The sequence below is a fragment of the Anopheles gambiae genome, chromosome 3 (genome assembly GCF_943734735.2).
Source record: "Anopheles gambiae chromosome 3, idAnoGambNW_F1_1, whole genome shotgun sequence".
NCBI classification, from domain to species: domain Eukaryota; kingdom Metazoa; phylum Arthropoda; class Insecta; order Diptera; family Culicidae; genus Anopheles; species Anopheles gambiae.
The window spans coordinates 32,202,060-32,227,261 of NC_064602.1; the positions used below are offsets into that span (position 1 = coordinate 32,202,060).

The window sequence follows — 25,202 nt, forward strand, 5'->3', positions numbered from 1 at the left end:
GCAGATGTAGAGACTAGTGATGGGAAAAATGATGTTTTCCTCGGAATCGATTTCGGCTAGCTCCGAAGTTTTCTGGAATCGATTCGGGATTGTAAGTCCAGAATCAGTTTCCGGAATTAGTTCCTGAATCGGCTCCAGAACTGGAATCAGCTCCGGATTTGGCTTGGGAATCATAATTGGTTTCGGAATCGAAATTGGCTCTGAAATCAGAATCGGTTCCGGAATCAAAATTGGCTCTGGAATCTGAATTGGCTCCGAAATCAGAATTGGGTTTGAAATCGGAGTTGGTTTTGGCATCTCCATGAGAAGAGACGTTTAATCCAATGATACTACATATTGGTTGCAGCAAATAATCAAAGTTTACTTATAAACGATTCATTCTCAAGGAGATTCCCGGATTTCAATTCAAGAACTGATTCTTATAATTGTAATTCTGGAGTCAATTCTGATTCTGTTACCGGAACAAATTTCCATTCCTAGATCGATTCCGATTCTGGAATCGGCTCCGGAGTCAACTCTGGAATTGGCTCCGGATTTGATTCCGAACACGAAATTGGAATCGGGTAGGTTCGATTCCGAGCTTCCATCACTAGTAGAGACAAATCGATTTGTTTCGTCGGAATTGGTTGGATCTGGAAGGCTTTCTTAGAAGACAGAAACAGCTGTGTCGGTAAAAGCTTGTGATGGATTTGGGGTTTTGCAATTTTACCCATTGCAGCGAATGGATGTGGAAGGACCAATGTATGACCCGTCCTTAATGGCTATCCATTAAGGACGGTTCGATACATTGCTGTATCGAGGTGGTTGGAACTCTTGTGAGGGGGCCATTTTTGGGTTTCGGTTTGTGTCCATTGAGACAAAAAAAATTTTTGATGTCCAAAAGAGATGTCCATTTTCTGTTCTTTTCTGTCCGAAAATGTACCAATACAAACGATCATTGCATCTATGTGACAGACACACTCATAATTGATGAGCAACTACCACCGGCTGGTGATGACGTGTGCTTTGTTCTTGTTTCGGAAGATTCGACCCTTGCGGCGTTGCATCGTTTCTAATAACGTTTCAATGACAAACGATGGATTGCATAATTTATCCACTAGTTTAGGTAAGGGAAGCTCCAGCAGTGTGTTTTTGGATCCCTTTTAGGGGGGTTTTCATGGTCACGCCATTTCATCATTAGCTTTCTTAGTAGAGTGAACAGTAAAGTGAGTGATACTTGTATGTAAAATATGTTTTAATCGAGTCATACGCGCTCATTGTCAAGGGTTGAGTCCTTGTTGTTGTTGTTTTTTTCGTTCTCCATACTATTTGCTTCTGTGTGTATATATGTTGATGACTCGTTTATCATAACCATGATGCTTCTTTTATCCTCGTTTCCCCGATTCCATAAAGGACACAAACATTACACTCCTATCATAACACAAACTCAATCAAACATCAATGTTTTTGCATCAAGTGCGCCCCCCCCCCCCCCCCCCTTTTTCTATTGCAAAAACATACACACAATCCCACATGATGGTCGGTTATGGCGTTATGGCGCAACTGTATTGGCGGTTAGATGGATTGGATCGGTGAGGCAAGCGAAAAACAAGCACACAAGAGTGCTTGGACACACCAAATCCAATCATAGATGGCTTAGTTGCTATGTAGAGCTCGATCGTGAGATGCACGTGATGCCTGCGGGGTTTCGGTTTCGATAGTAAATCACATCAATTTGATCAGGAACGTATGAGCCGAAAAAGCGTCACATTCGCTGTGGTTAAGGAAAGACGAAAAAAGTGAAAAAACACATGCACAGTAAAACAAAATAAATATATTTTCGCTATTGGGAGAGTATAACAAGTTTTCCGGGGAAAGGCTCTAGGGAACGGTGGTAATAGTTCCGGGCATAGAACAAAGTGTAGAATAATGTTCTCCAACGCACCAACAGCACTAAATAATTCACGTGTTTTATACGCTTTTTTGTTCATTCATCCCGCACAGGTTCCACTAGCAGGCTGGCGAACCGACCGACACCACCGTCCGCAGCCCGGGACGCAATGCTGGGCAAGCTGAAAATGACGGACAAGCAGAAGTACTCGGCACAGGAGACGATACAGGTGAGAATAATTAATGGGTGGTGTATTAATTTAAACAAGCTACAGTGAACTAGAAAGAGGAACCGGGAGGCTGGGGACTGTAACGCACGCATATAATAATCCTGTCATTCCCAAGCTATCATTTATCCACCACCACCTCCGCTTGATTTGTGTGAGAGTGTGAGAGTTCATGTCATCCCATGACAGAACGGTAGGTCGGTCAGGAATCTCCCGTCCGCTCCCAACTCGAACTGAGCAATTGAACCGAAGAATATTAAATAGCAAACAAATGGGAACAGGCCTATTGAATCCAAATGGTGGTCAATTTACAAATCACCTCATCAGTTGGTTCGCCTTCTGTCAACAAACGACGTTGATGAAGGTTGACGGTGAATTGAAATTGTAAATTAATTATCCGAAAATGATTCATCTCGGTTTTTGCATTCCCATGTTGGGAAGTGGGGCAAAAAGACTCCCGTTTGTGAGAGAGGTGGAGATCAGAAACAGGGGCGCTTCTGTATACAAACAGAGTCGATTTTTCCCTTCCCGATTGTCCAAATGGCATTATTGACATTTACTGGCAGGAAAGGTAATTTCGCCCTTGAGTGCATTTAATGGGGGACTATAATTTCATATTTACTTTCAATAAGCTGTATCGAAGCGAAGGTGCATGTTTGCTGCTGATAGAGTCAGGACTTCTGTGCACAGAAAACTGGAACAGGAATAGGATCGTTGCAGGCAAAGATAAACAGTGCAATGCTCGGAGACGATGTCTGCATTGTAATAGAGTATTTTGCTGGAGTTGCAAGTTCGAACTGTTAGAAAGACGCACAGGTGGCATTTTTGTCCATGAGCAAACTAAGAACTTCGTATTAGAGGTTATTCTAGCGTTATAGCTTTATAACTAAGAATGTGTGTAATAAGGATTGCATACTTTTAGGCTAATATTGCTGTATTGGTTATTTGGTGTATAAGAACCCCTAAATCTATGCATTTGACCAAACAAACAGTGCTTGTTTGAACCTTATTTGCCTGCTCTGTGGACTCCAGTTAACAAGGTTTGTCGCATGCACATTCTTGAGATGAACGTTTTGCTGCACTACTATCAGCAGCATTGCGTTTCTAGTTCCGAAACGATTGGTCTGCTGTAACCAAGTGTATAATTGCATTCTCTCCTACCGAAGAAATCGTGATCTGTTGGTTTTTCATTTCAATCCCTACAAAGAACAACGTTCCAGAGCTTTTCTGAACAGAGGTAAGGAAATGGATGAGATCTGTTCTTCTAGCCTTTTCCTCTCTTCTGGCCGCCCACATTCCACTGCACATTCAAACCTGTACCGGCAGTGAGCGAGTTTTGGGACACTCAAAAACTAACCTATTGGAAAGCAGAAGTCTTGTGTTTTTCTGGGTGGTGTAAATTTGTCACTCACACAACCACGCTGTCAGGGGTGGTGGTAGAGAGTTGAGTAGACAAAAAAGCCCATCACTAGCATTGGCATTCCGTTTGTAGGAACAAAAACTATTGATTGGGACGAGTTTGCTGTGTTTGGCAGATTTTTCATCCTTTCGTTGTTGGTTTTTTGGTGGTGGAATGTTTTCGACGGTTAGTGTGCAGCAAGGGGAGTGTTAAAATAAATTATATCCCTCAAACCCCACGAGAGAGTCTTCCTTCTCTCGCTCTCTGTTGTTGGATTGATAGTGTTAATGGGTCGTTTGGTGAGATCGTTTACTATGGGAAAGCACATTACCCGAGATGGAGGCGAATTCTTTGAAGGTCATTAGAATTAGTTGCTACAAATAATGACTTGTTTTCTGGTAACGAGTTGTACGTTAAGTTATGGTAAAAAGTTATTGCTACTTGAATAAATTACGTCAGCTTAAAGTGGTGTGGTTATGTTGAATTATTTCCCAATATTTATTGTTCACCAAAATTTGACATATTTTTGCCTCTAGAAAATTGAAAATAAATACCATAAATAACTAACAAAACCTTCACTTCCGCTGTCATTTTCAATTTGCTGCAACCGTTCTCAAAAGGCAACATTTCTTAGGCCATGCTTGTGGAGGTTTCTTTTCAAACTGCAAGGACAAAAACCAGCGTAAAAACCGCTCCCGGCGGCCAGCAGCGATTATGAAAAGATTAAGCTCCATTTGACAGATGTGAATTTATGACTCTGGGGTTTTTTGGATGGAGCAAAGGAATAGGAAATAGCATACAGTATTGCGAAAATATTGTTGCAATTTTGTACAGTTTTTCGTGTTGGGGGCCACGAAGACATAGCTCCAGAAAGCGGGCAAAGCTATGAAGACGAGAAGACGAGAAAATAAATTTTCTTTTCGTTCTTCTTCGGTCGTTCCGGCGGGTTTCCTTTGGCTCACTTTTGCCCTGAAGCTTTGCAGTATGAAGTGACGAACGGATGTTTTTTCGCCCCATCGTCCCCTTTTCGGTTGTTCCATATCCTTTCGGCTTGCCTGTCTGTATCCGAGCTCACCTGAAGTTGACCCGGACGGCCGTGTGACAGCCCCTAAGCCTGTGTGAATGGAGACGAATGATCTAGGCGACGGTATGTGTCTCAAATTTTCCCTTTCTTCGCCGTTCATACATGCAGTGTGTGTGTGTTTTTTTCTTTGAGGTGGTACGGTTTGTTTATACATTGAATTTAAATTGCCTTCATTGTCCTTTGCCCTCAACACGATGAGGAAAGCTGCATCGTGCGGTGCGGGGAACAGGCGAATGTTTTTCCTTTTTTCACCCCACTCGTTCAACCCCAAGTACAGGGTAAATCTCGGGAGGTTGGTGGAAAATGCGAAATACCGTGCATCGCATCGCAAGCGACGAACCGGGACTTGCAGGGAAAACGACGCAACCTGAACAGCAAAGCTAAACTGCTGAACGATGTACAGTGTTTTTCCTCTGCGTTGGCACAGCGTGGGAGCGGAAGGAAGAGCGGGAAGTGAAAATTTCAACCCAATATTTCATCGTTCCGTATCCTGAGTTTGGAGGGAAAACTTCCTCTAGGCATCAATTTACCATCACCCCTGGCAGCACTGCTCTGGGAAGCATGGAAATAAATAAATTAGCTACATATATTATGCATTTATGTGGAACGGAGGGAAAAAGGGACAACACCTCCAAACCATCGGAAAAGGTTCGGGGATATTTGGGATGATAATTACTCCCCAAAAGCAAAACTGGTGCTTAAGTGGTGGGATGGTGCAGTATATGTAAAAAATCTGTCAAGAAAAAGCATCGACTTTTAAAGTGTAAGTCAACGGGTTCCATCTCGGGATGTTTCGTGGAAAACTGTTGGTCAGCTACTGATCCGTTTTCTGTCACCAAGGCAGTGAGTGTCACCGTGAAATGAATTGAAAAATTATACCGTAAAAGGCTGCTCCATTTGGTGCTATGGCAGAGGATTTGCTGAAGTAAGTAGATTTAAATACAATTGGGCAGCTTTTTTCCTCCGCATGTAATGTTCTCCACTATCATAGAAGAAGAATGGAACATTGAGATACGTAGCTGAAGCTAAGCACATTTCGGAAACAGAAACATGGAGACAACACATCGATCGCTTCCGGTTCCGGTTACTACAAAAAGAGATTCAACGTGGTGTTGTACATTTGCTGACACGATAAAGTTAACCTTCAGACAAATGTTTCCTTCTCGCTGACGTTTCGGAGTGGCTTTGTTCCGGTTTTTTTGGTGCCTGTAGTAAGTTAAGGATGCACATGTTTGTACTGTTTCGCTGATAAGCTGATGTTAATGCCTAAATAATGCGTATTTGTGTTTCAATTGCATACATTTGAGCGTTTTTCTTAAAAAACGCCTTAAAGTATGCTATGAAAAATATAGTGTGTATTTAACGTGGATGATTTAAAATCTACTTATCTCATTTAATAATCTCTTTGTCGCCTGGGATATATTGAAAAACTTTCGAGCTCCAAAAACTTCTACACCTCGCTGAATTGATCCAGTTACGCGTTGACGCAAATGTTGCTCGCTGTTCCTGTGAAATTGCTCCGTTTTCTTTAACATGCAACGTGACAATGGAATGGCTGAAAAACTTGAAAAGACACAAAGCCATGTCAGAGGTACGCAGTTTTGGAAATTGACTCCATTCCTGCTGAGGAGTACACTTGTTACATCTCTTCTTCACTGGGAAATGAGGATCTCCCACTGGGGTAAAGAAAACACGCAGCATTATTCAAGATCCATAAAATTTGCATAGTAATGAAGTTTAAAAATTTGAGCAACAACCGTTGCAAGCGGATGGCGATGACGATGATGATGGGAAAGCTTTCATGCTGGGTAGAATTGTTCGAAATGATGGCTGCGTTGTACGGGAAGAAGATGTAATGCCCGTTGGCCCGTCAATTGTGTTGTGTTCGACTTTTCATCTGGGGAGGAAATGTAAACAAATTCGTGTGCAGACCCGTCTAGCTAATCTGGCTGAACGATTATTTTCGCCAACGTTTTGTCGGTGTATGGTTCAATGATTCATGCATCAATAAGAAATTATGAAGTTACTGTTACCAGCTGAACGAATATCCAGTGTGGAAGAATGGCAAGGCAGTTCCGTTTTTGTTGTATAATCTTGGTTTTGGGTTTGTTTACGGAACCTTGGTCTACGTTTAAATTGCATAAAACTTCACGATAAATTAAGCTCTCTGTCTTTTTCTGGTTTGGCTCAAAACTGTGAAGAATGGTAAATGAATGCTAATCACTCCCCACCCGAGCACCCACAGGTGGGATCAAGCGGTAAAGACAGAGCTTCGCTTCATTTTCATGGCAACGTTTGTGCTTGAGAATGAAAAGCGGAGATTTGTCCCGTAGTTGAGTCCATTATCGCGCTGGGTGACATACTGAAGGTGTCCTAAGTAGGGATCACAAAGATCAAATCCCACGATCCCTTTTTGCTGGTGACGTTGGTTTAATGTATAACCCTAGGTTTTGAGGTTACTTTTAGGTCTGTTTGGGATGCAACGGGCTAGATGAACCGTGGGTCTGTTAATGGAACTTCTTTCTGCACCGTCATTAATTGGTGTTTGCTCTTTAGTTGAAAGTCAACATTTTTGGGTTGTTTTATTGAGTCAATGTAGTCAAGTTTACGCAGCTTATTTGAAGACTCAGGGATTGTTTGAAGATATTTAGTTTGTTTAAAGTATTCCAATCGAAATACTACATTTATTCTATAATTTGTGGTTTATTAAATACCACAAATGATCCTAATAAGAAAAATATGTATTCAGAATTGCATACATTTGGGCGATTTTATATGCAAATTATAGAAGCAATGTTATACCTTTTGTACCAAACTATATTTAAATGATTACAGTTGTACAAACTTGCCGAAAATGTACCTAGAATAAATCATTAAGCTCAGTATTCTTGATTGGATAATGTTTCGTATGGAACGAGCTCTCTTCTAGAACTCAACCGAAACAAAACGAATAATAAAACATACCTCCCGTTACCTGTGCTCCCAGCGCCTAGCTTCATTTCTACTCTTAAGCAAACAGCTCTTGATTACGCATATCGTGATTACAATTAATTACGCCCCTTTGCTTCTAATGACTAAATTGCTCCAAAGCAATCGCTTTCGTTCGCGCGTGCCCGGCGGAAAGAACCACCTCGTTCGACGAAACGGTTCTCTCCAGCTCTCCATTTACTACTGTTGGAAGTGAAAAGTGTATAAATGGGTATGAAATTGCATCAGCAACAACAGCAACGACACGAAGCATGATGTATCCCGTTACGGGTAAAAGCATCTCAATTTGTGACAACGTCAGCGAACCACGTCAGCCACGTTTGCCATTACCCACACAGCCAGTGTGTTGTATTTGCCAGAAAGGCTTGTTTTACGACGAAGCCCGTGCGCGGTTTTCTTTCATCAAGATAAGCAATTCACCTCAATTGCTTATCTTTCAGTTCGCTCCGTCTGAAGGACTCAAGGACTACACACACACACGCTTGCACTTACGAGGCTCCTTGGTGGGCTTACCACTTTTGTAATTGAATTAAAAGATGTAATCTCTTTCCGGGCCCTGGTTTTGTTTAGGCTGCTTGGTTTGTGTTTGTTAACTTCATGGTGCTGCTGTTCAAGCTTTGCATGAGTGTTGTCCCTTTTCTTAGTGTAATTTTAAAGTACACTCCACTTGCTGCGTTGAACAACTTTACCGGCGACAGGCAAATTGCACAGACAGTCGAAATTTAGCTCATGTTCATGTAGAGGTCTGCGATATAGCGTGCTGCAGTTAGGCAAAGCGCTTCACTTTCTCAATCTTTTCCATCCTCCCAGAATGTCTTCGTGAGCGTTGTTTTTTTGTCGAACATTTAAAGTCACTTTTCGTGGGTAATTCCGAGCAAAGGAAGTAGGAAGCCTTTCCCTGTCTTTGCTCAAAAGTACACCAGAGCGCAGTGGTAGTAGCAATGTCTTCTAAACTTTCCGTTGTAAATCGGCACACAGCCTGGAGGAAACCACAAACGCATAAACATACACCGTACTGAAGGGGAAGGTAGAGACGGTAACACAGAGACGATTCAGTTGCGTTGTAAGTAACGCAAAACTGTAGCAGAAGCTGCAGGGGCAATGAGAAGTCGGGTAGGTTTCCCAACAAGGATACATTTTGGGAGGAACTAATTTATTTCTCCACTGGAAGGGTCTTGCGACGATGAAGTCGGATGGCATCTTGGTGTCGCGTAAGATGCTGCTGCTTTCAGGTTTGTTGCTCGTGGAATTTTTGGGCAGATGGCACCACTGTGGGTCGAATTCCTACGGTTGCATAATATCGAAATAATGACTCCATTTTCTTCCCGCCGAGGGGAGCTTTTTGTTGGAAAGATCCTTTCCCGGGTTTGCTTTGGAAAAATCGTGCCCATTAGCGTTTGAGAGCAGGTAGCAGGAAAATTAAGCAAGACAAGTTTAGGCACCAATGAATCTTTGCAAGAAGAATCGTCTCCAAGAAACTATTACTACTGAAATCAACTGGGTGTACTGAGAGCTACCTGGCCGCTTTTCCGCTTCTAGTTCAGGCGCAGGTGTTGTTAGAATAACGTTAGAAAACTGGAAGGAGACTAATTTCTACTTGCAGAGTGTCTTTAAAGACGTTATCATGACATGAAAATGAGTGCGTATATATCACCGGAAATAGAAAAAACCCCAACATTAAAGCAACTCGAACATTTTCCGGAAGCTTCCAGCGTCCCTTTTTGGTGAGGCTCTCGCGTAAATGACAGTACGAATCATAATAAAATAATTGCAAACATCCTTTTTCACGCGTTTTTCACCGTTGGAAAGCTGGTGGAAAGCAAGGGGCACCAGCAAAAACGGGTTTGCTTTGGGTTAGCTCCTACGAGAGTACACAGTCGGGCGGGAAAATTATAGGAAATATGACTCGCCACTCGAATGCAAAAGGGAGGGCTTTTGTTGGCACTGTTTTCCGAGCAAAAACACTCTCACCTTCACTTTGCCCATTCTGAACTTCTCTTTTAGCGCGGGAGAAAGGTTAGGCTGCGCTTGTTGCCAATGTTGCTCCCCGAGTTTCTCGTAACGGGTGAGCCGGGCGTGTAGAAAGCGGCGCTTTTTGTGAGTGTGTTTTTTATTATTATATTTTTGCACGACATGTCTTTCATTGGGTGGAAAGTGGAAGTGCGCAACAACCCGTGGAGGAAACAAACGTATCGCCGGGAAAAGTGTTGAGCGAAGAGAAGAGTGGTGTTGCGCTAGTGAGCTGGAAAGTGCGGGCAAATTCGAGGCTTAATACTGGAGGGATGCCTACTCCCGCCTAACCCTTTACCAAGTACAACGCTTTTAGGTGCTGGAGGGACAAGGGTTGTGTTTCATGTTAGGTTGCTAATAAAAACGGTACCGATCGGTGTTTGGGCTGCGAGTTTGAGATGGTTTGGGTTGTATTGCCGTATGATCAAGCACGCTTTTATGTTTGTGTGCGCTATAGAAACACCTCATCCTCCACAGTCACGTCCTCGCAGGGCCATGGGGTTGGTGCTAGACGGGAAGGTTGCACAGTACCAGTTTTAATTAAACCCGAGTGTTCCAGCGCACTCATATTTGGGCTATGAACACGGCAAAATTACGGACAAAGTTTTACCCAGGAAAGCTTTTTGGAAAAGTGGTGTGAATAAAAAAAGCGGTAATGCACTGAAAAATGGCAAGCACTCGCTGACGACTCGCTGGTTGCCGACGAGTTGAAACTAATTTGTGCGGATTAAAGTTAAAGGGCTTAATCAACAGTTTAACACACACATGGGTCGATCTGCGATGGGTAGCGTTAGCGTGTAGTGGAATTAAAAATTGAATTGAACGTTGTAACTATTGTGAATGATTCAACGAAAAGGAGTTGATTGCACTATACGTGTGTTGACGCCTAAATGTAGACTATGCGACCATAATAGTAAAGGATAACTTTTTATAACTACATTTTAATTGCTTATATTTGGCTATATTGTACGAAAATTATTTAACCATTATTTTTTCGCTATGCTCTCACTTCTTGCAGGTATTCTTATTGGGGTATCGAATTTTATGATTTATCTGCTACTAGCCTAAAAAATATAGTATATATTAAGGCGCATTTATTAAGTACAATATTACCAGTAACATATTCCATCAAAGTGGGCGATTTTTTAAATGAAACCATCATTTTTCACATCCCAAACCTCAACGCAGGGATCATTGCGATGAATATTGCCTCACGAAACTGCACCCTTCGGTCGAGTTGGCGATAAAATATTAACCACTGACAAAGTACATCGTACCAAACTGCTGGTTGATTCAATTGCCCAAGGAGCTAGTTAAGAGTTGGGCAGGTTGTGTATGTTTCTTTTTCCATCCATCCCAAAATTCTCCACCGTCAGTTTAAGTTGAGAAGCTCTTGCGCGTGCAGCGATTATATATTATTCAAAATAGTGAAAAGAACGCGAAAACTCGACATGATGCTTCTGCTAGTGCTGCTGCTGCTGCTGCTACTACTACACACAAGCAATAAGAGCGCTTCGCTTGAGTGTCTGAGGGTTTTCTCGGTGCAGAAGTAATGCAAATTCGATTATCCTTCGTGGGAAAGTGTTCGACCGGTTAGTGTCTGAGTGGTAAATGGTGAAAATCACTTTTGCTTTTTTTGGGAGGCAGGAAAAGCAAAAAAAGCGGTAAAAGACACCCCCATTGCGTCTAGTTGGTGTATGATAAGATGATGTTCTGTTAGGTTCTTTCATGTTTTTTTTTTGCTTTCGCTTCAAAGGCACTTGGCTTTTTTACGTCCTTGCGGCGAGTCAAAATAAATAAAGTTAGCAATTCATCATAAATCTTGACCAAACAAAACACCAAAAACCGAGGGATGCTTTTGATGATTAAGAAGTGCCGAACAGCGGCAAGGTTGTAGGCAAAGAGGCGGCAAAGAAAATTCCTGAGGAAATTGGAAATGTTTTTTTTGTTTGCTTCTGGCAACCCCTCGCCACAAATGGAGTAAATAGCATGACTCGTAGTCTAGGAGCGATAATGTGGTAAAGCTGCACAAAAAAGAAGTTTATAAAAAAATGGTTTGCAAGAAAACAACATGAAACACAAAATATGAAGAGCATAAAAATGTAATGATCAGCTCGACGCTGGTAATGTAGCGGATGATTTTTTCATTTTTTGCGTGAAATATCGTTCCCTTCTTAAGTTTGAGTCCAGATTTCTAATGGAGAAAAATGGGCCTATGCTTTGGTGTGTGCAGCTGGAACACAGAATCAACGGTGAGGGATGGGTGATTTTTAATGGCAAAATGTAATCTGACCGGGCGAGGCCGTTTTACAGCTTTAGAAGAAACAAAAAAAAGAACAGAAGCGTAAATTAAGAGGAAATTAATCATGAGTTAATTTAACCACAAGGATGTACATATTTCCCCCCAAATAATGGTGTAAGTTAGGGCAGCAGAGCTTGAGTTTTCTTTTTGTTGACGTGGGATAATGTGTTGTTGGGGGCAAGATTAATGTTCGAATACTTCCAGATGCTTTGCCTGGTTTTTACCCACTGAAAGTTTGATGAAGCGATGTTTACGATTGTAAGAGCAGTGTTTAATATTGTTTGAAATTATTAAACATTCTTGCAGCCAAAAACGTGCTTAGATACCTTTGGATTTAATTTGCTTTTGCAAGCTTACACCACAATAGCACTGCGGCTCTGCTCACTCCATCATGTGAAAAGTGAATCATCAAAGGGTGAAAAGTGTAGAGAAAATTAAATTTTACATCACCTACAGCAATTCGACCGGCGGGTGGGCGCTTTTAGGTGCTTCATTTTTGGAACTGAAGTTACATACAGCCAGTGAGTTAAAGGAAACTGTGGAGTAAGTTTGCTGCACTAGCCCTGAAGTCATGTACCTGACAGAGCGCCAAACCAAAAGTGAAATGATTTTGTAGAATAACGTCCTTCAGTTGGCTTTTTTGTGTAAACTTTTGATTTTTTAAAAGCACCATGGGAAACAAGTAAGAATGGTCAGAAGTTTGATTAGTCCCGGTATGGTAGAATTTCCCACTAAATTTTGTACTAAAGACTTTTATCGCTTATATTTATTGTAATTACTGTATAGCATAAACCCCGATAAATGAAAAGAAAATGGGAATTTTATGAAATAATTTTAAATAAGTTGCATTAGTACAACGGGTTGCATACTTTATGGCGAACATGTTAAAACCATAGTAAAAAGCGTGTTACAGTCATTGTGTACCAAATCTTGTCCTGTTACCTTAAACCGATCGAATGTAAGTATCTATTAATTGAATCGACGATGTGCATTTGACTCCATCCACAGCATGGCAGCCTTTTAGATTCCATTCCAAGCACGCACTTTACATTGTGTAGACATCGACATGCTATATTCCACAATTTTGGTCACTTTATTCCAGATGAAGCTATAAAAGCAGGCATAGTATGCGGCGCCACGATGGTTGATTCTCTTTAGAAAACCTTGTTCGATTTTAATTGATGCGTTTCCATCCTTCAACGGTATTCAATTGATGCGTTTGAAACATAATCTACTTATTGCCGGTCAGTATTTATGCAACTTGAGGTACGTTGGTTTCCGACGTGAGAGCTGATTTTTGAGAGAATACACTCGACCGATGAAAGCGTAGCATGGCAAATCATCCGATACTGTGCGGTAGCTGCCCGGCAGCTACTAGAAAGCTATTATGTATCAAAAGACCTTTCTTGTGCGGGCACGATAGATGGCAGTAGATGCTCTGGCTGTTGTAACGAAGGCAAAGCTGTAATTTACTTTACATTGCAATTGAAATTTATGAACGAGAAGGAGAATTTTTGCTACCAAGAGCTACATCCAGTGCTGCCGGCACAGCTTAGAGGCAGAAGGATAAACCAATGTCCTTCGGAAGGATCAAGCGGTTGAAGTGGTTCGTATTTCGTACGATGCAGTGATGCGGCTATCTGGTCCGTGTCTTTGTGTCTCTCTCTCTCTGTCGGGTGGATCGGTAAAGCAAAGCTGCATGATTTAATTAGGCGGAAAATTTATTGAAATGCTGCTGCAGATGTCCTTCTGATTGAGTTGTGTGAGTCAGCGCGTGGTAGTGGTGGTTTGTGTGAGTGAGATTTATGAGGTCATTTGGGAAATTGTGTATGATGAGAGTGAGCATCTCTGTGCTGCTGTTGAAGGTAAACGTTTTGAACAATTTATGGAGCTTTTGAGTATGTTTTCTGTCCAGTATATTTAATGTAAAATAATAAAATAATGTACCATCAACTCTTGATTTACATTTTGCCAGGCGGATTGCATAAATCTAGGCTCAAAAATGTGTGTCATTTGCATTACCGACATACTTTGGTCATTCTTTTCTCCTTCAAACCATTCACTATAAGTTGAAGAATTACCCTTTCTTTCAAAAAGCAAAACTCATTTAGATTACAAACTGTGTACCAATTATAGCGTGATTAAGCAAATCGAGCTTTACTCTTACCCAGCTGAGACGTTTCATTGTTGTTGCTGGGGCGAAAAAAGATTGTCCTAATGACAAATTACTTAGCTTGTTCTTTGATAATAGCAATTGTAATTGTAGTTGCTGTCTCTCTCTCTCTCTCGTTCTTCGATTCACGCTTTATCAGCTCCCTTTAGTTACTATTTTTCCCTTCGCGCAAAGGAAGAAAGGAACAACAGTCCCCTTGTTTGAAAGTTGGCCCATTTTTCCGCATCGACAGGTGCAGTGGCGCAAATGACCACCACGGACCAATGGCCGGTCCGGTTCGAGTGATGTGGAAACAAAGACAGTATGTTTAGTATTCATCCGGTGCGTTCTCACCTGGCTTTCGCCTGGCTTTATTTTCGGTACCTTCGCTTTAATTGGCCACCGGATGGGAACGGAACTCTGGCAAGCGAGAAGGTGGTTATATTTTTTTTATTACATTTCGCTCCGTCTGCTTTGTGTTGATTATCCTGCCCTGGAGTTTTCCTTCCAACATTGACCAAAGTGGGGAGCAGGACACTGAGTATGCGAACCAGCGAAAACGCTTTCTGCTGCTGTAACTATGCCATGCATAATTAATTAAATAATTAAGACCTTTGGGAGGGTAACAAAACAAGTGAAATGGCGGGGAAATGGCACGGAAGGAGGCATCTTTTTCTTTCCAGTGTTTTAATTTATGTTGATGCCGGCTACTACTGTAGGAGAGAAAGTGTACAGGGCTAAGGTTTCAGTGAAATGATTGAAACACACAAAAACATTGGATAATTTTGTTTAGGGTGAGTATCACCCCACACATACACACACGGTTTCATAAAGTAATGGAACGGATTAATCGGTCGGTTTGCGGCATACCAAAGCATACTGGTAGAATTTCAACGAACACGGAAAGATGAGACTAGAGTAAGCTACAAAGAAAGTGCAAAGAAAATCCAGTAAAAATTATCATCAGCATTTTTGCAAAGCACTTCAGGAAAGCAGGACCATGTAGTTGTAAATTGAAATGTTTACCACCAGCTTCCTGTTTAAAGAGCTTGCTTCCGCCGACCGTTTTTGCGCGCCCGGTTATGAATCGCATGAAATTATAACACTCAACGCACCAGGAAGTATACCAGCGAGAGAGAAACCGGTTTACATAGGTTTACCCACCCGTCAAATCCAATAACCACAACGCACCATGCCGGCCCTATTCGTATGGTCACGCAGTCGACGGCATTCCCCGGGCCGGGGCTATGAATGGGGTTTAAATATTTTTCATTCCAGTTAAGAGGATCCCGTAAATTGTGCTCATCGTGCTTCCGGGATGTAACGCAAAGGCAACCGAACGGCACGGATACGTTCTGTCTGATAATAATCTCTATTAAAAATACAATGAACTGGGGCAAAAAAGGGGGGAGTTCAACTGGCCAAAAAACTGGGAACGAACTCAGTTGAAACAGTAAGAGAAGGAGAGAGATTTTACTGTGAATGATAATGCAGGGGCTCTGCACAGTATACGGGAATTTCCGCAGGAAAATGAAAGTAATAATTTGACAACAAATAATAAAAGTGTTTTAATCAAAAGCTGCATCCTACAACAGAAAAGCAGTTGAACAGATCGGTAAAAATCAAAAGTATGACAAATTGCATACTGTTAGGCGGACTATGATTTGTTGCAGCGCCTAAATACATGCAATTTGTAGAGTAAAACTGGTTTATTGCATTTTATTTATTATAATCTTTATTTTAACCTCATTTTAATGGTAGAATTGATTCAAAACTTAATATTTAAGATCCCTGCAATACTAAAACGTGGCTTAGAACTACACATACACACATGTGAGCACTCGACCGTCCCGAATATGCCCTATGCTGCCAAATCCCTGCGAATCCTTGGGTATCAACGATGGATTAAAATTTTCCAATTCCTGCCTCCTGTAAGCTTCGCTCCCGTCCCAAGCAGTTTAGCAGCAACCACAACACTGTACGAAACGAAAAATGTTACCGGTAATAGTCCAACCATGAAATGGAAATAGAAATTGGTAGTGAAAATAAACTCCCGCTCGCTATGGCTTCCGCAGTGCGTGGGATGACATTTTCTGGGGCGCCCCCAAAAAGTGACCAAGAACGAGGGAAAGGGGTTTGGAAGCAAAGTGTTTGAAAAGTTAATTTGATCATGGTATTATGAATAAAATTAAATCATAAAGTAACACCCGAACCCGTTCATATGGCGTTGGTAAGGATTCGAAAATTAGAGGAACGACGACAATGCTGAGGTTGTCTTGTCTGCCGAGGGTTGTATCGTTGGACAATAAGATCCGGTCCGAAAATCGACAAAACTGGACAATGACGTGCAAAAGGTTAATCCTTAGTTAGTCCTCTTAAAGGATAGTTTTTTGGTGCTGAATCAGTTCCAGATATTGGTACCAGAAAGCATATGGCAACCGGCACAAACCCATTCAACGTCATCCCATATCACCATGGATTCAACAGCGTGACGTCAATCTGTACCAATCTATGGCAGAATCAACTTGACTGAAGGATTAATTTCATCCATTCGTTCCAATCATCCGAACGCCGAACGGTTTATGGGTTGAAAAGTTAGCAAACCCGATATGATTGATTGCTTTGCGGCCACAGCACCACGAGGTGTGATTAGTGAGCAAACGTGAATTCATTCACTCTTGTGGCTGCCAAAAGAGAGGCCGCGTAAGAGGTAGACCCTTAAGATGGGTTTTATTTGCAGCAAACAACGGCTTGTCGGCAAAAAGAGGCTGGCCAATGCTGGTTTCCTGTTATCTATTTTCTTCTGCTTTTTTGTATTCCTCCCAACAGTCCGGTAAACGGTCAGTTTAATTTAATCCCATCAGCACCAAACGATGATGGTGGATGGAGCGAACCACGTGAACCACGGTGTTTATTCGGTTTCCGGTTTCTTCCTTTATTTTGTTCACGGGTTTCAGGGTTTGATAAGAATGCCCTGTGTACAGTCGTGGTGTGCGACGACTGTGTAAAGATACTCGTTTTGCAAAAGCACGAGAAAACAATCGTCCTTACTGCTGCCCACTGTGTGTTGGTGCCCGATAATACGTACAGAAACTATTCCAACACGTCGCTTCAATTGCTCTCCTGAGGGGAAAAAGGGGTTTTGTTGTGAGGTTGGCATCGAAGCACGTCCCTTTTTCCGGTCCTTTCTGCAGGCCTGTTTCTTTGTTTCTTGCGCCTAGCTATGCCCATTCTCGGGGGGCTCATTTTCTTGTGCCGGGCTCTGTACGTTTGCAACAGGAAAATGGGGACGTGTTTATCTGCTGTAAAGCATGCGAGCGTAGGAAAGAGAACCTTGCAGGATGGGTTTGAGTTAGACAATAAACAGAAAATTATTGCCACTTTTTCCGTTTCGTTTTGCGCCTTTTTTGTTTGTCCCAGCCATGGCTGTGTTTCTCATTGCTTGCTTTTTCCTTTGCAATTCATTTGATTGGCAAGGTGATAGTTTGGTTCATGGGCTTTTGCACACACTGCCTGCGTCTCCAGTTGAACGTTTTTCTTCGCTTCAAACTCATCCATCTACCGAGATCAGAATCAGTCTTGGTAAATTGTTTCTTTCCTTCGAGCATCCGTTTTCGAAGCTACTAAGAGGAACTGTCTTCTTCCTCAAATTCTCCTATTGCCTGATTGCTAGCTGGTTGTGCTACTGGTGCACTAACGAGATGCGTTTGGTTAGGGAGTCTTTTGCCTGGCAACGTTCTTTCTGAATTTTACTCTATCTTTGCTACATTGTGAAAAGAGCGACGATGGCAAAACGCCACGGGTGAGATAGTATCGTACCAGTGCAGTCGATCTACCGCCAAAAGGCACTAACTGCAAGAAGGTAGCTGGAGCGTTGATTCATTAACTCGTAAGGGCAGACAATGTAGTCGTTGAAGCGGCGGGATATTATTTATGTCCAGCAGTGAGCAGGCCACTGTTAACGCAGGACGATTGACGATAAACTGTACCAGGCTGATCATTAAATGGACGATGATGGTGGTACTGAAATTGTAGCACAATGTACTCTATTCTGTAAGAAAATGGAATGATTTTTTTTTCGTAAAATATGAGTAAAACTAAACGAAACTACATTCTAGAAACAAAAAGCGCCTAAAGTTATGCAATCAGTTGCACAAAATATCGCTTGCAACACACAGACTTCATCTTGCGCCTGAAGTTAGGCAACTGCCAAAATTATTTCCATTGTCAGCATCTCATTTTAGCGCTAAATGAGTGATATGTTCTTTGCCTACATTTAGGCGCACTGTTTCCAAGGAACAAGTCAATAGAGAGGAAATTGTAATTATCACTAAAACAAATGATTAATATTAGTGATTGGCAGTCCATTCACCTTGACAGGGGGTAATCGATAATCTAGTTTCCGTGTCGTTATTACCAACACGCCTTACTCTATTACCACATTACTGATTGCGTCCTGGTGACCCGTAATGCACTAGCAAAGTCAGCAATGAAGCCATGTGAAATGGCCCAGAAGTGGCCACTAGTCGTAACGCTGTTTATGACTCTCGTCGCAATCAATTATCGCATTTCTCGCCTAGCCAACGCTCATGCTTTCTTCGCTTTGTGCAATGAATTAATGGCATTTCTTTTTTTCTTTCTTTTTCATACACTTCCCATATGAGTTTGTATGCGTTTTTTTGCTCCTTGAGCCAATTGCTTGGGTGTGGGGGAGATCTGGGAACAGCAACAGCAAAAACACGCCGATACAATCCCAGCCTCTGAGTTATCGTCTTTCTGACGCCATCCAGAGAGTCTTTCTGCAGATCTGTACCAACATCAACGCCACGGAGCGATGGTGCCAACATGCTGCGTTTATTTAATCAAACAATTGTCGCCGGTCGACAACAACACGTCCAGCAGCAGGACTTTGTGGCCACTGGCGACGAACAATGCATGATCCTGCTGGAGACAGTGTGGAAAGTGTGTTCATTGCGCTCGGTCGTTCCTGCATGCCTTGAAGCACGATGACGACCTGATGCAACGGTGGTGTAAGTGCATGGTAATGGTGTGCTGCTGCACTTGACCCGTACCGCAGGACTTAATACAGTCCATCTTTATTTACCTTCTTTCCATGTGCACAGTGGTTCCGGGGGCATCGCTCGTAGCAGTGCAGTAAATCGAGTGAAATCCACTGAAACTCAGGGTATTTAAGTTTTACGATTATTACTATTGCGTTTTAGAAATGAGGGGGGCTGGTGGCCTTGCTCGGTGCATTAGCTCGGGGTTTCTTGCAACATAGAGTCCACACTGGGTTAAGCGATGATGAGCGAGTAGCTTTGCTGAGGGTATTTATTGAGCTTTGTTTGGGGAAAAGATTCTATAGAAAGAAGCACGCTTCAAACATGGTTTTGGATCAACTTGTGACATTTGCTCATATTCAGTGACGGAAAATTTCAAGCATAACTTTGTGCCAGGCCAAAATCCGATCAATTAATTACGCTATCGGATTTCCCGCTCCCTCGTTGAAGGGTCTAGCAGTGCCTTTTGTTACGTCCCTGTAAAATGTCCCCCATGCGGGATGGATGCACGGCGTAACAAGAGCACAGCTTCGGGCACCCTATGAAATGGGTAGGAAAGTGATTTACATACGTATAAAATTACTACATGAAACGAGCATAACGGAGGCGGCGATGAGAGCGAGAGATAAAAACAAACACGTGCAAAACGTGGCGATGCATGGCAGAGAAAATGACACTTTTTTCGACCGCCATAAAGCGTCAGATAAGAATCATAAAACAACGATGAGCCGTAGCGCTTGGGATGGTAATTTCCATTTTCCAAAAGGTGTCATTACAAGGCTGAGGAAACGTTTCGCCAGGAAGCGAAAACGAGTGGCTGTAGTGTGCGGTGTCGAGTGCTCTCCGGGTACGGTGAGAGCACTCAGCGGAATGACTCATTTTCTGGGGGCTTGCGATAGTCCTCAGTGAAGATTCACGTCCTCCTGGGGAGGGCGTTAGAGAGTGGCATTGAAAGCTTCGGACTTAATTATACGCATATTTGAAATAATATAATTTCACCACGCATCACTCCCCAAGAGCTGCAGTCGGAGCGTCAGTTGATGCGCATTCCCTCAGGGCTGCCGTGTTGGTGCTTTTCGATGTCCTTGCAAAGCGCCCATCACACCGACAGTCGAGTCGTTAGTCAATCGCATCCAAACGCGGCGATGGTGGTGGTGTTGCAAAATTAGCATTAGCACGCACATACACAGCGCTCAAACCCTCCTCGGTGGCCACACCGTCCAAATCACAGTCACGTGCGTCGACGCCCGGTGAATCGATTCGAAATTGTACGCCAACATGAACTTCCGGCGGAGGGCGTTTCTGCCGAGAGATGATGGAGAGCGTGCCGGAGTGTGCGCGGCGGCGAACGAGGTGCGTTTATGATGGTATCGTAAAAAAGAATGAGCACCGATGCACACAATCGGTGTCTTCTGAGCAGGAACGGGGAATAGAAACGAAGAGGGTCGTTGGACCCCTTTACCCCCGAAGCCGTGGAAGAAATTTCCAATGAAGAGGGGGGAAACCAATGGTTGGCGAGGGGACGACCGGTTGTAGCATAATTAACCCAATAAAAGTCCCGAACAAAAGCCGAGTAGGGTGGGCTGGCTTCGCACTGGCACTGATAATAACGTAAACAAATTTGCCGCCGATAGTGATCTTTCGTTACGTTCGTCTTTTTGGTGGACGAACACCACTGGTGAAACGGGAGCGAAACCGGAGGGACGAGATTTATCCTTTCAATGGCTTGGGTTGAAGCATTTGTTTTTGGTCCTTCGAACCGGATGGGCCGGGTGTTTGAGTTTTAGTGGTGTTTGTTTGTTTTTTTTTTCTTCTGTGGGTTTGGTTTTGCAATCACTGTGAAGGTGGTCGTAGTCGGTAAAACTGGCAAAGCTAAAGGGGAAAACTGGCCGTTGTTGTAGTTGCTGTGTCGGGTTTGAACGAAGGCACAGAGAGCGGAATCCACTGGCTTTTATGTTACCACAGGATAACAAACTACCAAACTGTGGGGACCGTGTACGGTTGACTCCGTTCCACAGGGGCATCGTGCCGCATCGTGAAAGATCAACCGAAACTGTTTGCCCATTTCCGGCTACAGTGTGTGTTGGTGTGTGTATTTTGGGAAAGGTTGAGGTGGTTTGAGAGCAAATATTTGGTTCATCGTTGATACCCCGGGTTTAATTGGAGATAGCTCAAAATGGGTAAACTTTAAAGAGAGTTTGACAAGCGTAGCATTATGTTGAGCGATACAAAAGGGATTTGTAGTAAGTTATCACGCTGAAATAATTGTTTGTCTTGAGGGTCTTGGCATCGAGAATAAAGTAGTTAATAATAAAATAGAGCACTAAAGGTTTAAGAGTAGAAAATTATGGATAAATGAGTAAAAAAAAGCGTTTATATTTCATATTGCATAAATGTAGGCGTTTTTTTAAATACGCCTGAAGATATGCAATAGCACAAAGGGGCTATTCGTGTATTGATATATTCTTATTGCCTATCAGTAAATAAGCCATTCCCATTTTGACTTGTTTCATCTCGAAATGATTTCCCCTTTTCCACCTCCCCTACTCTTACAACCAACCATTCACAGCATTAATTTACGCACGAAACTTGATTATCTTGTCAAAACAGTTGCCAATTAATATTTGCACTCCCTTTTCCCGTTCTTTTGCTAATCGTTTGAGGTCAGCAGAAAACAGGAAGCGCCTCGGGGGAAAACTTTTTGCCACCCAGTCCTACTGCTTCCCTTTGCATGATTGTATGTCTTCCTTGGAACGATAGAGGCGCCTCGAAAACTAAGTCGTTTTCATGCATTCTTCATCACATCTTTCAACTAGCTTGTATCTTATTTAAGCTCCCTTTCTTTACCCCAGTACAACCCTTTCTTTGTGTTGGATAGTTTCGTAGTTGCTTACCCTTTTCAGTAGGAGAGTGCAATAGTAAATTAAAATGCCACTCTCCTGTCCTCACTGCCCTTCATCCGGTCAGCTATACGTGACGATACTGGATGGGCAATATTCATCACTATTTTCCACACCCCTTCCTACACATGCTTGGGGAATGATGCTGATTTTTATTTATCAATTTCGCACCACTTGCTTCACTTTACTTTCCGTCGGCCGGCAAGGCCAGGAAAAGCCTTTTGGGACCGGAGCCAACAAAACTTTGCAACGTGTTAGTGGGAAAAACTTTTCCATCAGCTCAGCATGGTCCATTATTTTGGCGGCTGTCCTTTGGGCTCGTTTATCAAACGATCGTTCTTCGATTAGGCAACCGAGGGCTTGGTTTTGCGGCAGAAAAGGTGGAGGTGAAACTGCCAAACTAGCACGAGTGCGTCGTAATGTTGAATGATATATTTCTTTAGTGCCACTTTTGGATGTGCGTAGTACCGGACTGCGAGTGTGCCTTCGACGTGGTAATAAATATCAAATTCAAATCAAGGCTGCACAGGGTTGGGCTTTCTCGTTTTGCCCTCCTGCTTGCCTCTCGTAAAAGCCGAACGCTCCTCGTTGAGTGGAACGGATTTACACGCATGGAAAACGCGTGTAGTCGGGTTTATCTACCACTCCACATCAACCAAAAACCGCGAAGCACGCAAAACTGTAACCAAAACAGACACTTGCGAGATATTTGAAGAGGTTGAAAAGAGGGGAGCATAAAGGGGATGAGGAACATAAAACATCTTTTTTCGAAAGCGGAAAACCAATGTGGAAGAATTGGAAAAACTTGAGGATCGTGAATGGAATGCATAAAAATGTGCGGGTTTCCCCAACAGCTCGTGGCGTGTTTTCTTCTGCCATTTGAGTACCCAAGGGGACGCTGTTTAGGTGAAGCAGTGTGGTATGCTGGCTAAAGAATGTTGCTTTATGCGTATTTTAAAGAGGACAGAAGCTTTTTGTTAAGAGGGGCAATGCGTGGTGAGCATCAGATGTTGCCAAAAATGGGACTCAGTTGTTGTTATTCTGGAAGAGTTAGATTTGATATAAACAACATCATAGAGATCTTAAAACGTTTGTATAAATATTGTCATTTAGAATATAGTTTGGTTGAAAGTGACGAATATATTGTTATTGAGGTTATATGTAGCGTTATGAAAGCATACATTTAGGCGTTTAATTTGGAATTTCATAATAATAATATAATACGCCCAAAAGAATGCAATTATAAATATCAAAACGTGAGGAATGAGCATATGTGTTTTGTTTAAAAAGCATATTATTGTCGTTGGAACTGTTTATTATATTTCTCCTTCAGTTTGGAGAATGGGAAACGAAGACACATAACTGCAGCAGCGTAAAAAATATACACCGATAATGCGCTTCATATTACGCATCAAATGGAGCAAAAGTTTTCTCCTTTGCTATCCGGCCGCTCCATCATGCGTCGAACGCAGTGTTGACCTCGTTTGGTTGCGAAAAAATATTGGAAACTGTTAGTCCCCATCTTTACCGGGCGCAAAGGATGAACAACTTTTACCCCTCTCCGGTGTCATACATTACCGAGACAGAGAGCGGTTGGTGCGTGTTCTATTGATGAAGCGTAAAGAAATGGGTAGTTTTCTTCGAAGGAAAAGAAAATCTTAAACCGCTGTGAAATCAATGGAACAATTGCTGTTCCTTTTTCTTTCTTTCCTTGCTCCATTGCTGCTTACATTTATGGAGAAAACTTTTCGCCCGCCCGGATAAAACTAGTGAAGCCTGGTAAAACGCACTTCGTATCTGGCCCAGAATCTATCGCCCATCTAGGATCTATTTTGCTAAGCCGCCGTGACCATGCCGTGGTGCCGTAGCACCTGGAAGCTTTGGAAGTTTTCTCTCCTTGGCACTGTTTTCTCCTGCTGAGACCTTCCCGCAGTTTCGGGCCCGGGTTTCGGAGCGTTGCGTTTGCTGAAGATGGTGCAGATAAAAAGTAATGTTTAATCAATGTGGCAATATGGCGAAGCGATTTAGATGGAGATAGAAACAGCATGGTTCACTGTGCGGCGGTGGTCCTAATGGTGTTTGCCTGCCGAGTTCTTGAGTGTTATTAAAGGTGCATTTGGGGGAAATTTAGCCAAACGAGTGCGACTAGGCAAGCGATAAATCTCACCAGGATGATGGTGTAGCAGAAGGTTTCGAAAGCCGGCACGAGGTTTCGCTTTATAATGGTTAATCGATGTGAGGGCTCAATGGAATGGATGTTTATAGTGTCGATTTGGAGTTGAACGATCGTTTCCGGGGAAGCGGGGAGAGCGTTTTAGTATCATTAGCCATACCCCGTACCGTGCTTGTTAAGGAAGGGAAAGGATTTTCTTGAAACATTTGTAGTCGTACCAATCGTTTAGATTGTACGACGTGATCTTGTGATCGAAGCTAATGACGCAATTCAAAAATGTCTATCAAACGTGTTATCATTTGCTGGATAGGATATCTATTCCATAAAAAAAGAATATTTAGACGAATACTTCACTCAAAGTGAAACCCTTTTAAAGTTCACTGACAGGATCGTAAGCTTGTGGTGTTGGAAGTTTACGTTCAAAATTTTCACTTCGTCACCCACATCGTCGTTCCGGTGTCATAGACTGCCGCGAAGGGACTCCCCGAAGGTTAACGATCCTGAATCAAGCCTCACAAATGGACTGTAACTGAAGGGTAAGCAGTTTTTTTGTACATTCGCTTCCCTCTTGGCGTTGCTGCCGGTTAACACGCAACCGTTCAGTACCCAAACTAACCCCACAAACATTGGGATGAGAAGATCGTGGAGAATCGAAACGTTCCGGTGAGTAAACATATACAGTCCTCGAGGTTAAAGGTTCTTCCTGTTCTTCTTCATTTTTTTTCCTTTTCGAGGAAAGTAGTAGAAATTTAAAAGTAGCAAAAACACCTGTCGGAGGGCACTGAAAACTAACGCAACCAAAAAAAGGGTGATGTCTATCAAACACAAACCTTCATCAGGTTGGTTAGGCGTTCTGTTAACACGCTCGTTTTTTGTTGTCTGGTGTTTGGTTTCGTTTTTTGTGCAAATTTGTCCCCAACCCACAACCGTACAGAACGAAATGTTTTTCTTTGCCTCAGAGCACAGATTTTCGAACATTGCGAGCGTTTGTTCTTGAACTTGAGAAAGCAAAATAGCACCGCATTCGCAAAACAAACA

At 42.6% G+C, this 25,202-nt stretch overlaps 1 protein-coding gene across 1 annotated transcript in view; it reads left to right on the forward strand.

Annotated features, from left to right (window-relative positions):
- The window catches only part of LOC4578148 (1-acyl-sn-glycerol-3-phosphate acyltransferase alpha), a 39,108-nt gene that overhangs the window by 11,950 nt on the left and 1,956 nt on the right, over nucleotides 1-25,202 (forward strand). Inside the window, exon 2 of the mRNA XM_001230710.3 lies at nucleotides 1,984-2,099. Coding sequence (XP_001230711.2) covers nucleotides 1,984-2,099 — 116 coding nt within the window. The remainder of the gene's footprint in view (nucleotides 1-1,983; nucleotides 2,100-25,202) is intronic.